Source organism: Myripristis murdjan, chromosome 10 (genome assembly GCF_902150065.1).
Source record: "Myripristis murdjan chromosome 10, fMyrMur1.1, whole genome shotgun sequence".
Taxonomy (NCBI): Eukaryota; Metazoa; Chordata; class Actinopteri; order Holocentriformes; family Holocentridae; genus Myripristis; species Myripristis murdjan.
The window spans coordinates 13,302,448-13,316,927 of record NC_043989.1 but is presented as its reverse complement, the minus strand read 5'-3'; the positions used below and the strand labels follow the sequence as shown (position 1 = coordinate 13,316,927).

Below are 14,480 nucleotides of genomic sequence, written 5' to 3'. Positions count from 1 at the left end.
TTTTCGCAGTGATCTGGCAAACTCCTGCCTCCTGGAATCCCCCCCAGGTATTCAAAGAGAGGTTAAGCGCCGTGTGTATGACATCATACCAGTAATAGTTAAGCTACCATAGGAAAACAGTTTCACTTCCTGTGAAGACTTTCAAAATAAAATAAAATACTAATAGCTACTAAGAGAAAACCTCATACAAAGTGCCAAACTGGTATCTCGAGCGCCTCTTCTCTAATTGTATATTTAACTCTCCTCTTTTGTTTTTATTTCCTTTTTTCATTTTGGCTCTGGTTTTATTCTGATTATTTATTGTGTTTATTTATTGCTCTTATTTTATTTTTATACTCTGATTTTTTTCACCATGCAAAATTGTACAATGCAAATTTAAGCACAATGTAACATTGTTTAGAAAAGTGCTACATTCTATATGGCATTACTAACGTTATCCTTGTCATGGACACTGTGCAAGACACCATATTCTAGGACTGGGATGATTTGCTTATCTCTCAGTTCAATACTCATGTCAAGTATCAAAAAATGGTCTCACTACAATGAAATGGCTACTCTGGGGGCTAACATCATCACACATGAATAAAATTGGATTCACTGAATTTGCAAGAGTCTCAGCTTTACAGCCAAACCCAATTTATGCAATGTCAAGACTTTTTAGGCCCCAGTCTGCACAAATTCATCATTTTAGAATAGGTCAAAATAACAAATTTGTACTGCATGCAAAAACAAAACAAAACAAAACAAAACAAAACAAAACAAAACAAAAAAAAAACAAACAAACAAAAAAACAATGCATGGTTTGTGGCCCAAATTGCATGGGATTAACATAAACTGGGCATGTCTGCAAAGGGGAAACCTGCGAGTACCCAGAAACCCCATTTTAATCCATCACACATGAATAAAATTGGATTCACTGAATTTGCAAGAGTCTCAGCTTTACAGCCAAACCCAATTTATGCAATGTCAAGACTTTTTAGGCCCCAGTCTGCACAAATTCATCATTTTAGAATAGGTCAAAATAACAAATTCGTACTACATGCAAAAACAAAACAAAAAAAACAAAACAAACAAACAAACAAAAAAAATGCATGGTTTGTGGCCCAAATTGCATAGGATTAACATAAACTGGGCATGTCTGCAAAGGGGAAACCTGCGAGTACCCAGAAACCCCATTTTAATCCAGATAACTTGAGATCAGAGGTCAATGCACTGCTTTAAAAATGACCATGCCAGTTTTTCCCTCACCAAAATTTTGCATAACTTTGGAGCACTATTTTAGTCTCCTTGCCGACAGCCTTGCAGTGGTTCCCAAACCAGTCCTCAACGCCCCCCCTGTCCTGCAGGTTTTTGTTCCAGCTCTACTCTTGCATACCTGACCCAGTTAAGGCCCATGCACCTTCATGCAAGCCCTGCTCAGGTAGATCTGTTTTAACCAATCAGCACGAAGCCTTTAAATGGATCAGGTTGCGTTGGGAACCACTATCTAGCAATGCATGATTGGTACCAACAGATGTATTTAGTTTCTACTTTGAGTTTGCTTACCGGGCTAACAGATCCACGGAGGATGCCGTGGCCACAACTCTCCACGCTGCACTGTCCCACCTGGAGCAGCAGGGGAGCTACGCACGGCTGCTCTTTGTGGACTATAGCTCGGCGTTTAACACCATCCTCCCCCACAGACTGATGACCAAGCTGCTGGACCTCGGGCTTCCACTCTCCACCTGCTCTTGGATCATCAGCTTCCTGACGGGCCGCACACAGAGGGTGAGAGTGGGCCCCCACACATCCTCGGCACTCAGCCTCAGCACTGGCTCCCCACAGGGCTGCGTGCTGAGCCCCCTTCTCTACACCCTCTACACCTACGACTGCACCCCCTCCCACGAGAGCAACGCCATCGTCAAGTTCGCCGATGACACTACAGTGGTGGGGCTCATCTCGGGGGGGGACGAGTCGGCCTACAGGGACGAGGTGGAGCAGCTGTCTGTGTGGTGCAGGGAGAACAACCTGCTCCTCAACACAACCAAAACCAAGGAGCTAATCATTGATTTCAGGAGGAACAGAACGGACATGTTACCACTAACCATTAACGGGGACTGTGTGGAGAGGGTGGCAGACTTCCGCTTCCTGGGAGTTCACATCGAGGAGGGCCTGACCTGGGGTGTGAACTCCACAGAGCTGCTGAAAAAGGCCCAGCAGAGACTCTACTTCCTGAGGGTGCTCAGGAAAAATAATATCACCCAGAGACTGTTGGTGTCCTTTTATCGCTGCTCCATTGAGAGCATACTAACTTATTGTATCTGTGTTTGGTACAGCAGCAGCACAGCGGCCCAGAAGAAGGCCCTCCAGAGGGTCATCAACTCAGCCCAAAAGATCATCGGCTGCACCCTTCCCACACTGGAGGAACTGCACAGTTCCCGCTGCCTCAAAAAGGCTCAGAATATTATTAAAGACATTTTCCATCCTGGTCACAACCTGTTTGAGCTGCTGCCATCAGGCAGGCGGTACAGAAGCATCAAAGCCAGGACAAACAGGCTGAAAAACAGCTTCTACCCCACTGCAGTAAATGCACTCAATGCTGCTAAGGGACAGTGCAATTAATTTGTGAATTTGTGCCTGTGCGTTTTTACTGTTTACTGTTTTTTAAATTCTATTTATTATGTGTTTTGTTTGTTTGTCCTTTTTTACAATTTTGTTTCTGTTTTAATGTTGAATGAATGTTTACCATTAGGGATCGCACTTTTAATTTCGTTGTACATTGTACAGTGACAATAAAGACAATAAAAAAAAAAAAAAAAAAAATATGATACCAACTTCTCTAAATTGATCAAGTGATTTAAAAAAAAAAATGGCCCAAAAAAACAGAATCTCGGTGCTAAAGTGAATCGATTTTTCCACCCCACCACACTCAGCCCACACAAATTTCGTACTTTTATTGTGGCGGCTAAATGATAGTTTCCGGTTTTGCGCGGTGTGTCTCCGTCCCCGGGAGCCTTGACGCAGCCGCTGTTTTGACTCTGCGCTCGGACCCCACAGCAGTCAGGGAGTCGCTGTGATACAAACCACCGACGGGACGAGCATGTCGGGACCCACCTGCCTCTCACAGCCTGTTTTGGGACCCCACCGCCGGGAGCCGCGCTCGGTGTCTCTGCTGTGACGAACAATGGATCCATTCAAACCTTTCCAGTGCGACTTTCGACCGTAATCATCCGGATAGATATCATGACTGCACGGCGTTGCAGCGCTCAACTTTGCCGATTCAACACAGCGACGGTGAGGCGTTAGTTTACAAACCCATACCACCGCGGCCACACGGGGTGGTAACGCCACGTATGACGATATCTGGGAGTAAAACATTTGGGGGATGACTTGGCTCTCTGTCACAGGAGCTATGTGCACCACGGAGGGTTTTCTGTGTGTGTAATTAGCGATGATTAACTCGATGCCAAGAGAGTAACGCTAGCTTGTCAACGGGAAACGGCGCAGCACGGAGAAATACTGAGTTTGTCTACAATAATGTGTGTGTGACGGCTTCCACGACATAAATCCGACGAGAGGGGCCGCGTTTGTTTAAGACAGAGGTTATACTCGCTTTCTTTAATTTCTGCACTTTTCGACCGAGTGGCCATGGAGGAGGAGAGGGAGATCTCCGACATGGAGCAATCCCAGCCGGACTCTGCCACGGTGGAAAACGGAGTCATGCTGGTGGTCAATCACAGTCACATCAGGCCCCCCTTCAGCGTCGTCCTGGCCACGGTGCTGTACTGTGCCGAGTTTGTCTGCGCCTTGGTGCTCTGCAGAAAGTACCACGACACCGGCGATACCATCTGGATGAGCTTCACCATTGTTTTCGTACTGGTGCCGGCTGTGCTGATCCAGTTGACGCTGACTTTCATTCATAGAGACTTGGGAAGAGACCGGCCTCTGGTCCTCTTCCTGCACCTGCTGCTCCTTGGCCCTCTTATTAGGTAGGTAGTGGTGGTGGGATAAGGGCGTAGCAGCCATTGGGGATTTTTGGGGGGGTGTGGCATGACGACTTCCCCCCGTCCTCCTCACTTCTGATACCTCCCCCCCTGTCAGTCTCACTTCATTCCACCTATTAACTCTCATGGTCAAAGAGAGAGCTAGAGATTAAAGAAATAGAGAAGATCCACTGACACAGATGACTTATATTTACTCCTTTTACTCTGTATTTAGTCTGTGATCCTGTTTTGTGTAATAATGGGGTCATGATAATAAGCAAGGCTCAGGTCAGGGAGCAGGCAGCGACAACAGTGGACTCAGCAAGGCTTGTACTGCTGACTAAGGCAGTATCTGTAGTAGGCCTGGACGACATTAACAGTCAGGTGATTTATCAATATCATGATGAGACTAGATAGAGTCTGGGATCTTGGGGTACTGTAATAAAATATGGCATAAGCATGATCTCCTGTTTTTTTTTTAAAGCAACTTATTAGACTTTTCCAGCTGATCAGTTGTTCCCTCAACCTGCTTGGTCATCATATCCACATTAATCATATATCCACTAATGAGTCTTTATGAGCGCACCAGTCATCATCCTCCCACTATTGTCACAATGTCAATACCAAGATATTTGGTAAAATATGGTGTGATAATGGATTTTGTCCATATTGCCCAGCCCAGGTCTATAGGTGATGCTGAATTTATCTCTGCCCCTGCAATTTCACAACTATTCTTATTGTTATTATTATTTTTTATTTTTATTATTATTATTATTATTATTTTTTTTTTTTTTTAAAGAAAATGCTTTGTTTGACAGGCACAGTGGAGAGAGGCAGGAAAGGCAGGGCACAGAGCAGAGATGACATGCAGCAAAGGGCCTTGGCCAGAAACTAACCCATCCCAAACTAACCCCTTCCCTCTGTGGGATGGGGTGCACACTGTACCAAGTGAAGCACCAAGTAGAGAGAGCCCTCCCAACACCCCCACCCACCCTCTTAATTTCGATTTTAAGTGATATTATTACTTTAGACATTCCTACGATTTCTTTGCACACCCTGCTCTGTCAGTGATGGCTAGCAGCATGGCAGGTGCTTTATTATTTCTGCAGTTATTTACCTTTGCCTTAATGGGTGGAGCCGTGGATTTGAAAAGTAGGTTTTATAGGTAGGCAGTGTGCTCTTAGCAGCCTTCTTACCTCCCGATAACAAAACGTTTGTAAAAGGTGAATAATTAAACAACCCACACAATAAAAGTCACATAGCCTAATTGTCTTACTCCTGAAACCACCCCCCCATACACACACATCGCACACACTTTTGAAATAATGGCTATGCCCCTGTGGACTAACTACCTGTGCAAAGCATCTTGCTAAAAGAGATAGTTCTCCCTTCAATCTGACTGTTGGTTTAAAATTATTAGGAGTCAACAGTTACTTTAAAGTAGTGGTGTCAGTCTGTGGCTTAACAGAGGCTAAATTCAGTTCATGATTCACTATTGGGCGATTCGATTTTAAGAATATTTTTTCGCATTGTTTTGAGCAAATCAGTTTGATTTGCATTTATAAGCCAAATTTCAGTGAACGATTCGATTCAGAACTTTGAACTCAATTTGTATATCCATTAAATCAACGAGCAGTACTTTAAGTCTATCCTTTCTCTTCTAAAAAGTGGGGGGAAAAAATCAGAAAATGGAGTTACTTAAATATTCAAAAAATACACTGCCAAAAACATTTGCAGTTTTAGTATTGTTACATCAACACAGTTTTTCGATAAATAGTTGTGACTAAATTGATTCAAAATATTTCATACTAAACAATGCTATCTTTGATGCAGCTGAAATGTCAGAATTTCTAAGCGATGTAATGAATGACGCAATACACCTGCTATTTTAGAGGCTTTCTGCATGTTATTCCAGGCAATGCAGTAGGAGCATATACTCTGCTCTTAGTTTTTTGTGGGTAGACATGTGAATTACATTTGAACAGCTGTGATCTCATCCTCTTACCACAGACCTGTTGTGACTTTTTTGCAGAGCAGGTTTTCTGGCCTAGAAACATCCTTCATCCTGTGACTCTTCCCACGCACTCACATGACTTGAGTGTTATGGTACCCAAATGCTTGTGTGGTGTAGACGTTTTGGATAGCTAATCAGGCCTGGAGCGAGGCACACTCGGTCTGGCTGACTCACAAGCACACAGGTCAAAGGGTATTGAAGTGTTAAGGCTTCAGACACTACAACCATCTGGTTGGAAAGATTACCAGAGGTGTTGTACTTTTTTGCTTATTCTTGCAGGTCACTTTTTTTGGAAACTGGAATAGGTAACTAGATCCTAAACATGAGCAGCAAGTAAGCATTTTTGTAAAGGATGGGTCAGTAAATTAACTAACTTTTATAGAAAGATTTTTACAGAATTAAACCGGAAGAAGGCACTACTTACTGTAATGCACTAAAAATGCTGTCAGCTCCTTCCTCTGTTGCCAGCGTCGGTTGATGATCTCAGCTAGGAGACCTGTTTTGCAAACGGTGACTCACAAAGGATTAAGCAGCAAGACGTAGGCGGAGGCTTGTCCTTAATTGTGGAATTGAAATCAACGGCGTCTTGATAGTCCCTCTGAACTTTGATTTGTCAACAGAGAGCCCTTGGGTGCTGTGCAGAATCTACTGTATCATATTACAGTTAATTGAAGGGTGTGGCCTTTTGCAGTGCAAGATATTCAGCATTGTGTTCAGTTCTGCATGGATTCCTTGCCATAGGAAAATTGGCTTGCTGTAGAGTGTTGCTAATAGGCATAGAAATAGCATTCCTTGTTATGGCACAGATTTTTGCATAGCTTGTAGGTCAAAAGTGACAGTCTGCAATTTTTTAAAATCCTGTCAGATATACAACCACTCTAGGGCTGCAGGAGAGCCCAAGCAGTCCTTTGTAATGGCATTCAACTAAAGAGAAAACATGTTATTTTCAAAACAGAGGTAGTCATTTTAATTTGTGTAGAGTCATTGTGTCATGTAGAAATGCAGAAACAACCCAGTGTCTTTTCAGCATACTGTAGTCATATGACCCTTAATCATATTTGCTTTACCTGTTAGTATAAATGCTTTGATGGCCAACAGCCCAAGTCAGCACATCATATCACAGTAACATTTAGTATTTAGTATTTACCTTCAGCCAAGACCACTCTGCCAGTGGAGGAGGGCTCTGCAGTTCCCACTGTAACTGGACCAAGGTCAGCATTTGTTTCTGCCACTGTTCTATAATTACACACTGGAGAGGCTTGATGTCTATGGGTGTCATCCCCTCCCCTGAGAAGAAGCCACATATGTCATAGGCTGCCCGCAGCTCTGAACAGTGTTTCATACTGTAGTGAGAGTGTCAACAGGGTGTAAATATGTCAGTCAGCAATGAGCAGCATGAGCACTCAGTTTGTATTGGAGTATCTGCATTAGTGATGTTTGCTATACTGATTTTTTTTTTCTTGGCATTGATTTTACTCTGTTGACAGAGCTGCTGGAATTGCACTCAGAGACATGTTGATATCAGCCTGAGCATCACAGACAGGTGATTATATCCTCAAGAAGGCCAGACAGAGCCTGTTTTTACTTAGGAAGCAGAAAGGACCTGGTGTTAGAGAAATCTCGGAGATCTGGAAATGGTTCATATTAATATGATTTTTAAAAAGCATCATCAGTACCAGTGTCTTTGGTGAACCTGAACACTGTCTGTGACTGTTAGTCCTGCTAAAAGCTAAGCAGCCAAAAGCAAAAGTGGCTGTATAACACGGCTGTAGAGAGAAATGCTGTGACACTGGTTTATGGTTCAGTGCTCCCCTCCCATGCTGTTTTGGGTTCTTCCCTCGGTCAATGATTTAGATGAGCCAAGACCCGGAATAGCTTTGACAAAAGGCAGTTGTCTGTCACAGTGAGCCTTAGCAACCCGTTTGTCTGAATATTAGTGTAAATGAGTTTTTGAATGTCATGTATGATATCATTATTCATCACACTGAGCTATAACATTTCTAATATGGTTGTAAATGTGCCAAAGCTGAGGCTAGAAAGCAAATTCTAACATTGGTTGTACAATGCATTTTATTCTGCTCTGTTTACTTCTGTGCTATTTCAGTTTTTATGCTACTCTGCTCTCTAGTGTGCTGCTGTAATCAAATCACCTCTGCTCCCTTGGTTGGGTGGGCGTTTTTCTGTCTAGCTGAAGAATGATGTCATTGTTGATCTTGTGCTGTGGCTGCACAGTCACATATTGCACGTCTTCTATCAGCTTGGGAAGTTGATGCTGGACGTGTGGACTCTCAATTTAAACTTACTGCATTAAGTTAACATTCTGCATGCTAGCTCTGCAAGATCCCTTTTGCATGTATTGGAGCCCATCTGAAAATGTTCTGTGCAGCATGCCATCCACATAGTTGATATGGAATCTGTTTTTAGAGAGTCAGGCTATCTGCTACAGGGTGGACCTTGTCATGACTTGTCTCCTTGAGAATATGATCCTACTGCAAAGTAGGGATAGACTAGCTACATAATTACTGTCAGCATGGCCTAGTCTCAGCATGCATGCAAAGCTGAAACCACAGTTACAAATGACAGTCGCTTTGTGCTTTGCAAACACTTGCTTTGCCTTGTCCTCATGGGGCAATACCCATGAAAGCAGGTAGCTGTTTACCAAAAACAGGATGATTGCTAAAGAGCTGTTGAAAGAATTTCCTGAATGCTCTGCTGTCCTTTTGTTTATACAATTTCAGTATTACTGATGTGTCACAGGGGCACCGGAGTTTCTTTCCGCTTTTTAAGGCTGTTCCTCTTGGTACATGTGGTTTGTGTTTCCACACACTATACCAGCATGCTAACACAGCAAGGGAGCAGATTGCATGGTTAGACTGTGGTTGTAGCCTGTGTTTCCTTTAATAAGTCCATAAGATGCTGCTGTGGAAACTAAGCGTATTGAATATGTGGGCTAATGCTCTCATCAGTCATGCTGTTTCCCCTGTCCTAAGTGAATTCAAGTCTGCCTCTGAGTCGCATACAGAAGCCTAAATGGTTGTTGGCTGGAGTACCCTACTCCCATACTGCAGTTTCACTCCATTGTGCTGCCAAGTTTCCTGGGAAAGGTTGTTAGTAAATCATGTTTTTGTGGCTCCTCTCTACTGCAGACCTTGTATAGTAAAAGTTAGAATGGATGGCTTACATCTGCGTCTCTACTTTGTAAATACCATGTACAGTACATACATGTGTTCAGAGATAAGGTTTCCAGATGACAAGGTTCATCATCTCTGTTTCGGTTCAAAGAGTTCACTGGAAGAAGGAAATACTGAATGCGATATGGTATCTTCATAGTAAGAGGAGAGTATGTGTAATTCGCCACCTAATAGCAGCTGAAACAACAGTGACTGTAAATGGACTAAGTTCAGCAGGGTCTGATAGCACATAGCTTAACCGTGGGGAAGTAAATACACGAGGGAGCCCTCTCTGTCCAAAGTTGGAGACGTTGGAGCAAAAGATAACATTCCACCATCGTGCTGTGAGATTTACTGTTGGAGTGAGAATCCTCAGAGTGCTGGGCTGTGTCTTGAACACAGCTGTTGAAGACACAACCCATGGATTATGGATTAAAGTCATTTCACAGATCTTTCAGGGAAATTCAATAAAAGCAATGTGTTGCTCACAAATGAAAACCTCACAACACCAGTTTTGGTCATTTTTCTGTTTCAGTTTAAACGCCTGTGTGGTCGTGAATGGTTGAGCAGGTTTGGTCACCTTAAGTGCCCTGAAATCCAACCTGAATACACTGAATAATTTGCAAAAATGCAAATCCAACCCTGTTTTGTTTTTTTCAGATCCTACAATTGTGCTTGCTTAGAGATTTAAAGGTGTCCAATATTAGCAACACTTACAAAGTACCTTCCTTTACACATGATGGTGAACATGTTTATAGTCTTTATGAATGGTGCTGGTGTGCATATGCCAGTGAACAATGAAAGCATTCACCTTGCAAACGCAAAGGGAACCACACCCTGAGACTTTCAGTTGCATTTATTCAGGGCTCAGGAGCAGACACTGTAGTGTCTGTCTTCTGACTGCCCTCTGGTGGAGCTACAACTCTGTGTTAGTGTTTGATTCATGGTTTTAAAGAAAGGTTCTCAGGTCTTCACATGGCAAAATTTTTAGGATTTGTTGTATTTTTAATGAACCTTAGCACCATGATAAGTAACTACATATATTTCAATTGGCTCCTGGGTTGAAAACTGGCTCTTGGGCTAAAAACTAAACTGGCAGTAAATATACACTCACAAGATGAATTGATATTTATGTTAAGTGTGTAGATTCTATTGTATTTTTTCCTTACCTTATCATACCAAATTCACATTTATGTAAATAGTGCATAAAAGTGATAGTGGCCCATAGTGTTGTGATTTAAACATAATATTGCACTGCCCTCTGTTGGTTTGAACATATTACACCACCCTCACTGTCTCTCTCTCTCTCTCTCTCTTTGTCTCTCTCTGTCTCTCTCTTTCTCAGGTGTTTTGAGGCACTGGTGGTCTATTTCAAAGCAGGTAGAAAGGAGGAGCCTTACGTTACCATTTCGAGGAAGATTAGCCTGAAGAAGGGGCAGGGGATACCTACGGAGTGGGAGATTGGCCACTCAGAGCGCAAGCTGGCTGCTCACAGGAACGCCTTTAAACGCACCGCAGTGATCCAGGCCTTTCTGGGCTCCACGCCTCAGCTCACGCTACAGCTGTATGCCACCATCCAGGAGAAATATGTGTTCAGCAATAGATGTAAGACACCGTGGAGGGAAGGGGATTCATGCCAGGATTGGACAGTTATGGGCTAAAAGATGATGAAAGTTTTGCTTTGAAGCTGCTGATCATTGTGTTGATATTGTCTTTAAATCTGATCATTTCCATGCCAATAATGACAAACTGGTGGAGGTGAGACCAAGTCATTATTAAGTCACAAGTCCTTAACAAGTGAGAATGCACTCTTTACCGGTCTTGATATAATAATTAATTTTACCTCTATCTGCTCCCTGCATATGTAGATTATTACACAGAGTCCATTAGTTCACCCAAACTACCAGTCTAGCTTAACTGTTAATCAATTTGTTAATAAAAAAAAAAAAAAAATAGATATTGGACAGACAAAGCACCTCTGCATTTATTTTATTACAAAGAGTGGCAGGCACTGGAATGACTATTTAATTCATAGATAGATAGACATACTTGATTGATCCTAGATTTGGAAATTCTCATTTTATTTGTCAGTACTTTATCTTTTTTTACTTGCTCCTCAACTGACTTCTCCCCTCTCTCTTTACACACACACATACACACACTCCTCTCACTAACCTGCACATTAGTGCCTCTGTCCCTCCCACCTTCCCTCTCAGTAGTTAATGAAGGTTATGTCGAAGGTAACGTTTTAGGCTACTGCTGACCATTGATCAATAACAGATACTGAACCTAACGTTAGACATAGTTGATCGTTGACTGACCTGATAAGATTTAAGCTTCAGCAGACTATAGCTGGAGTATAAACTGCCAATGTAAATTCAAGTAATACTTGCTATGAGAGGTCACAAGTAACCCCCTTAGCTTTCCTTACACCACTTGGGAGCTTGCAAGCACGGGTTAATTGCATATTTTTTAATCTGCAAGGTCTGGGAAGGTCTTTCTGTGTCAAAAGGCTAAAGTCCAAGTAAAGTCTCGAGTCACTGATGTTCAGGACGAAGTTGGGTAGCAAGTCTTTCTTGAGTTTGTCAAGTCACGACTGAAGTTATCAAAGTTGTGACTTGAGTCCAAGTCATGTGACTCTCAGCACTGCACACAGAATTTTATTATTTCCAGGGTGGAAATAGCTCTGAAATGGCATTTAGACCATGAGACTTTAAATCTTTTCATTGAAAACCAAACTCATGAAATTCTTTACAGGGTTAGTAGCTCTTTAAGACAGGGTGGTCCACTCCATGGGTTTATGTTACTGTCATCCTTAATAAAGACATATTACAAAGGTTATTGAGCAATTAAGTCAATAAATAAAATGTGCAAATTAAACCCAATTTCATTGTTGGTTTTACAGACTGTTTTTATGTAGCTGTGGTCAGGGAGGAGACCAGTGTATCTGCTGAACTGCAGCTGGTTAAGTGTAAAAGAGTGATACTTTTCTTGAAACTGGAAGAAAATGGTGCTTGAAAGTTTAGATTTTTTCCATATTTCTCTGCCGGGTTTGGCCTTTTGTTGGGTTTTAGAATACTATTTCCATTTTTACCGGACTAAAATGAAATAAAAATGGAACAATATTATAATTTTAATACACTGTTGTCTTGAAATATTATGGCATTATAATATTGTAAGGAGTTCTCTGTGCTCACTGTGAGGCGTTTTCAAATGCAGTGGCAATGTGTCTCCTACTATTGATATTCATGGAGGTTTTAAAAAGTGGCTTCCATCTGTGTTTGCAGTAATTCTGATGATCATCACCCTGATCTCCATCACATATGGCGCTCTGGTCTGCAGCGTTCTGGCCATCCAGATCAGATATGACGACTACAAGGTGCGGTTGCGCCCGGCAGCCTACTTCTGCATGATCGTGTGGAGAGGGCTGGAGATAGCCACCCGCGTCACTGCTCTTGTCCTCTTCAGCACGGCACTCACCTACTATGTGATCCCTGTCGGCCTGGGTAACCTGCTGTTCTTCTTCTTCCTCCCCTGGGGTGAGTTCTGGGCCAAGAAGGGCTCGCTGCCCGAGAACATTGAAAAAAACTTCTCCAAGCTGGGCACCACGGTGGTGCTGTGCATGTTCACCCTCCTCTACGCCTGCATCAACATCTTCTGCTGGTCGGCGGTGCAGCTGGACCTCACCCATCGAGAACTCATAGAAAAGAAGCAGCGCTGGGACCGCCTGGCTACCTATTACTGTGGCCGCTTTGTTGAAAATTTCCTCCTCATCACACTGTGGTACTTCTACAAATCAGACTTCTATGAATATGTGTGTGCCCCGCTGCTTGTGGTCCAGCTGCTGATCTGTTACAGCCTGGCCGTGCTCTTTATGCTGCTCTTCTACCAGTTCTGCCACCCCTGCAGACGCCTCTTCAGGTACAATGTCCACGACTGCCTGCACTGTGTCTGCTGCCGAAAGGGGAAGGAAAGAGACAGGAGGCGGCGGGGGGAGCTGCCGCCCTCCTACTCCACTGCCGCTACCATGGTGCTGGTGCCAGAGGAGCAGCTGGAACTGCAGGACACCCAAAATTCACAACAACCCCCTGACATCACCAGTCAGCTGGGTGAGCGGGAGACAGCCATTATTGATGATACTACGGATGCAGCCTGAGGTGGACTTTGTGGGAATTGTGTGACTTTTTTTTTTTTTTTTTTTACATAGTTGCCTCATGAACTGTAAAGTTCCCAAATGCACACTGGGAGAGATGGGAGGGACACAAAGGTGCTTCCACTGCACTACAAAGGACAGGGTTAGCACAGAAATTAAGAGTTATTTGGGCTATTGGAAGAACAAATGTGCACGCAGTGACCCTTTATGTGAATAAGCAAACCCTTGTGTTCGAGGAGAAGCCATTTTTTTCTCAAGCTTGTTACAAAAAAATTCACGGTGTCTTTACTGAGGATGTCACATACACTTATGGCACCAGGAGGTCCCAGTATACCAAAGAATGTAGCATGTTGAGATATGCAGTGATGCACAAAGGCTGCCTTGAGAGAGCAGCAGTGGGTCAGGTAGACTGAGCCAGGTGTGTGGGAAACGTGCCAAGTGTCTCCGACCCTAAAGACTGCCCGGGACATCCCCAGTTTACTTTCTCTCAGGATGTTCACGTGTTACCCTTTTTCACATTGCTCACAGCACTGCAAATATATCTGCACCAGGTAAACTGGAGGTGCAACATAAGGGCAAGAAACGGTCAGATGAAGCATTTCTCTTCTTCCTCATACCCAACCGCTCCCACTGCACCGTTCTGTGATGAATGCCTTTTTATTCACTGATAAGGTTGCCTTGGTTTTCCTGTTTTGCTGTTTGCAAAAAGTGCTCAAATGTCTGTAAAATGATTCTGCTGCATAAGATGACAGAAGAGTCTTAGGGAATGCCATTTGTGAACCAAGAATTTGTGCAAAATTTATCATTACATTTGACGATCCATTAACCAGACTGACACTGCTACTGACACACAGCTCCTAAAATACTGAGATGTATTTACTCTTTGCTCTCGTTTTTTTATGTGTTGCCTTGATTCTATGCATCAGTGCCTTGACTACTACTTTACTTGAAACTTAAATAAAATAATAATCTAACGTTACATATGCATTTTGTCCACTTTTATTTTTTAGTTTCTATTTTTCTTTTCTTTCTTTTTTCTTTTTTCTTTCTATTTTTTTTTTCTTTTTTTTTTTTCGAATATTAAGATATTATGAAGCCTTCTGGGTTTTCCTTCGTTCAGTTCCTGTTGTGGGTCATTAAGTCAGACGTACTTCCTCGTTCCATCCAACCTTTTCTTACCT

At 42.9% G+C, this 14,480-nt stretch overlaps 1 protein-coding gene across 1 annotated transcript; it reads left to right on the top strand.

Annotated features, from left to right (window-relative positions):
- Nucleotides 1-2,997: 2,997 nt before the first annotated feature.
- On the top strand, nt 2,998-14,278 carry xkrx (XK related X-linked). The gene is made up of 3 exons (XM_030062689.1): nt 2,998-3,968; nt 10,492-10,751; nt 12,434-14,278. The coding sequence occupies exons 1-3, from the start codon at nt 3,628-3,630 to the stop codon at nt 13,300-13,302; spliced, it is 1,470 nt and encodes a 489-aa protein (XP_029918549.1). The 5' UTR covers nt 2,998-3,627; the 3' UTR covers nt 13,303-14,278.
- The last annotated feature ends 202 nt before the right edge of the window (nt 14,279-14,480 follow it).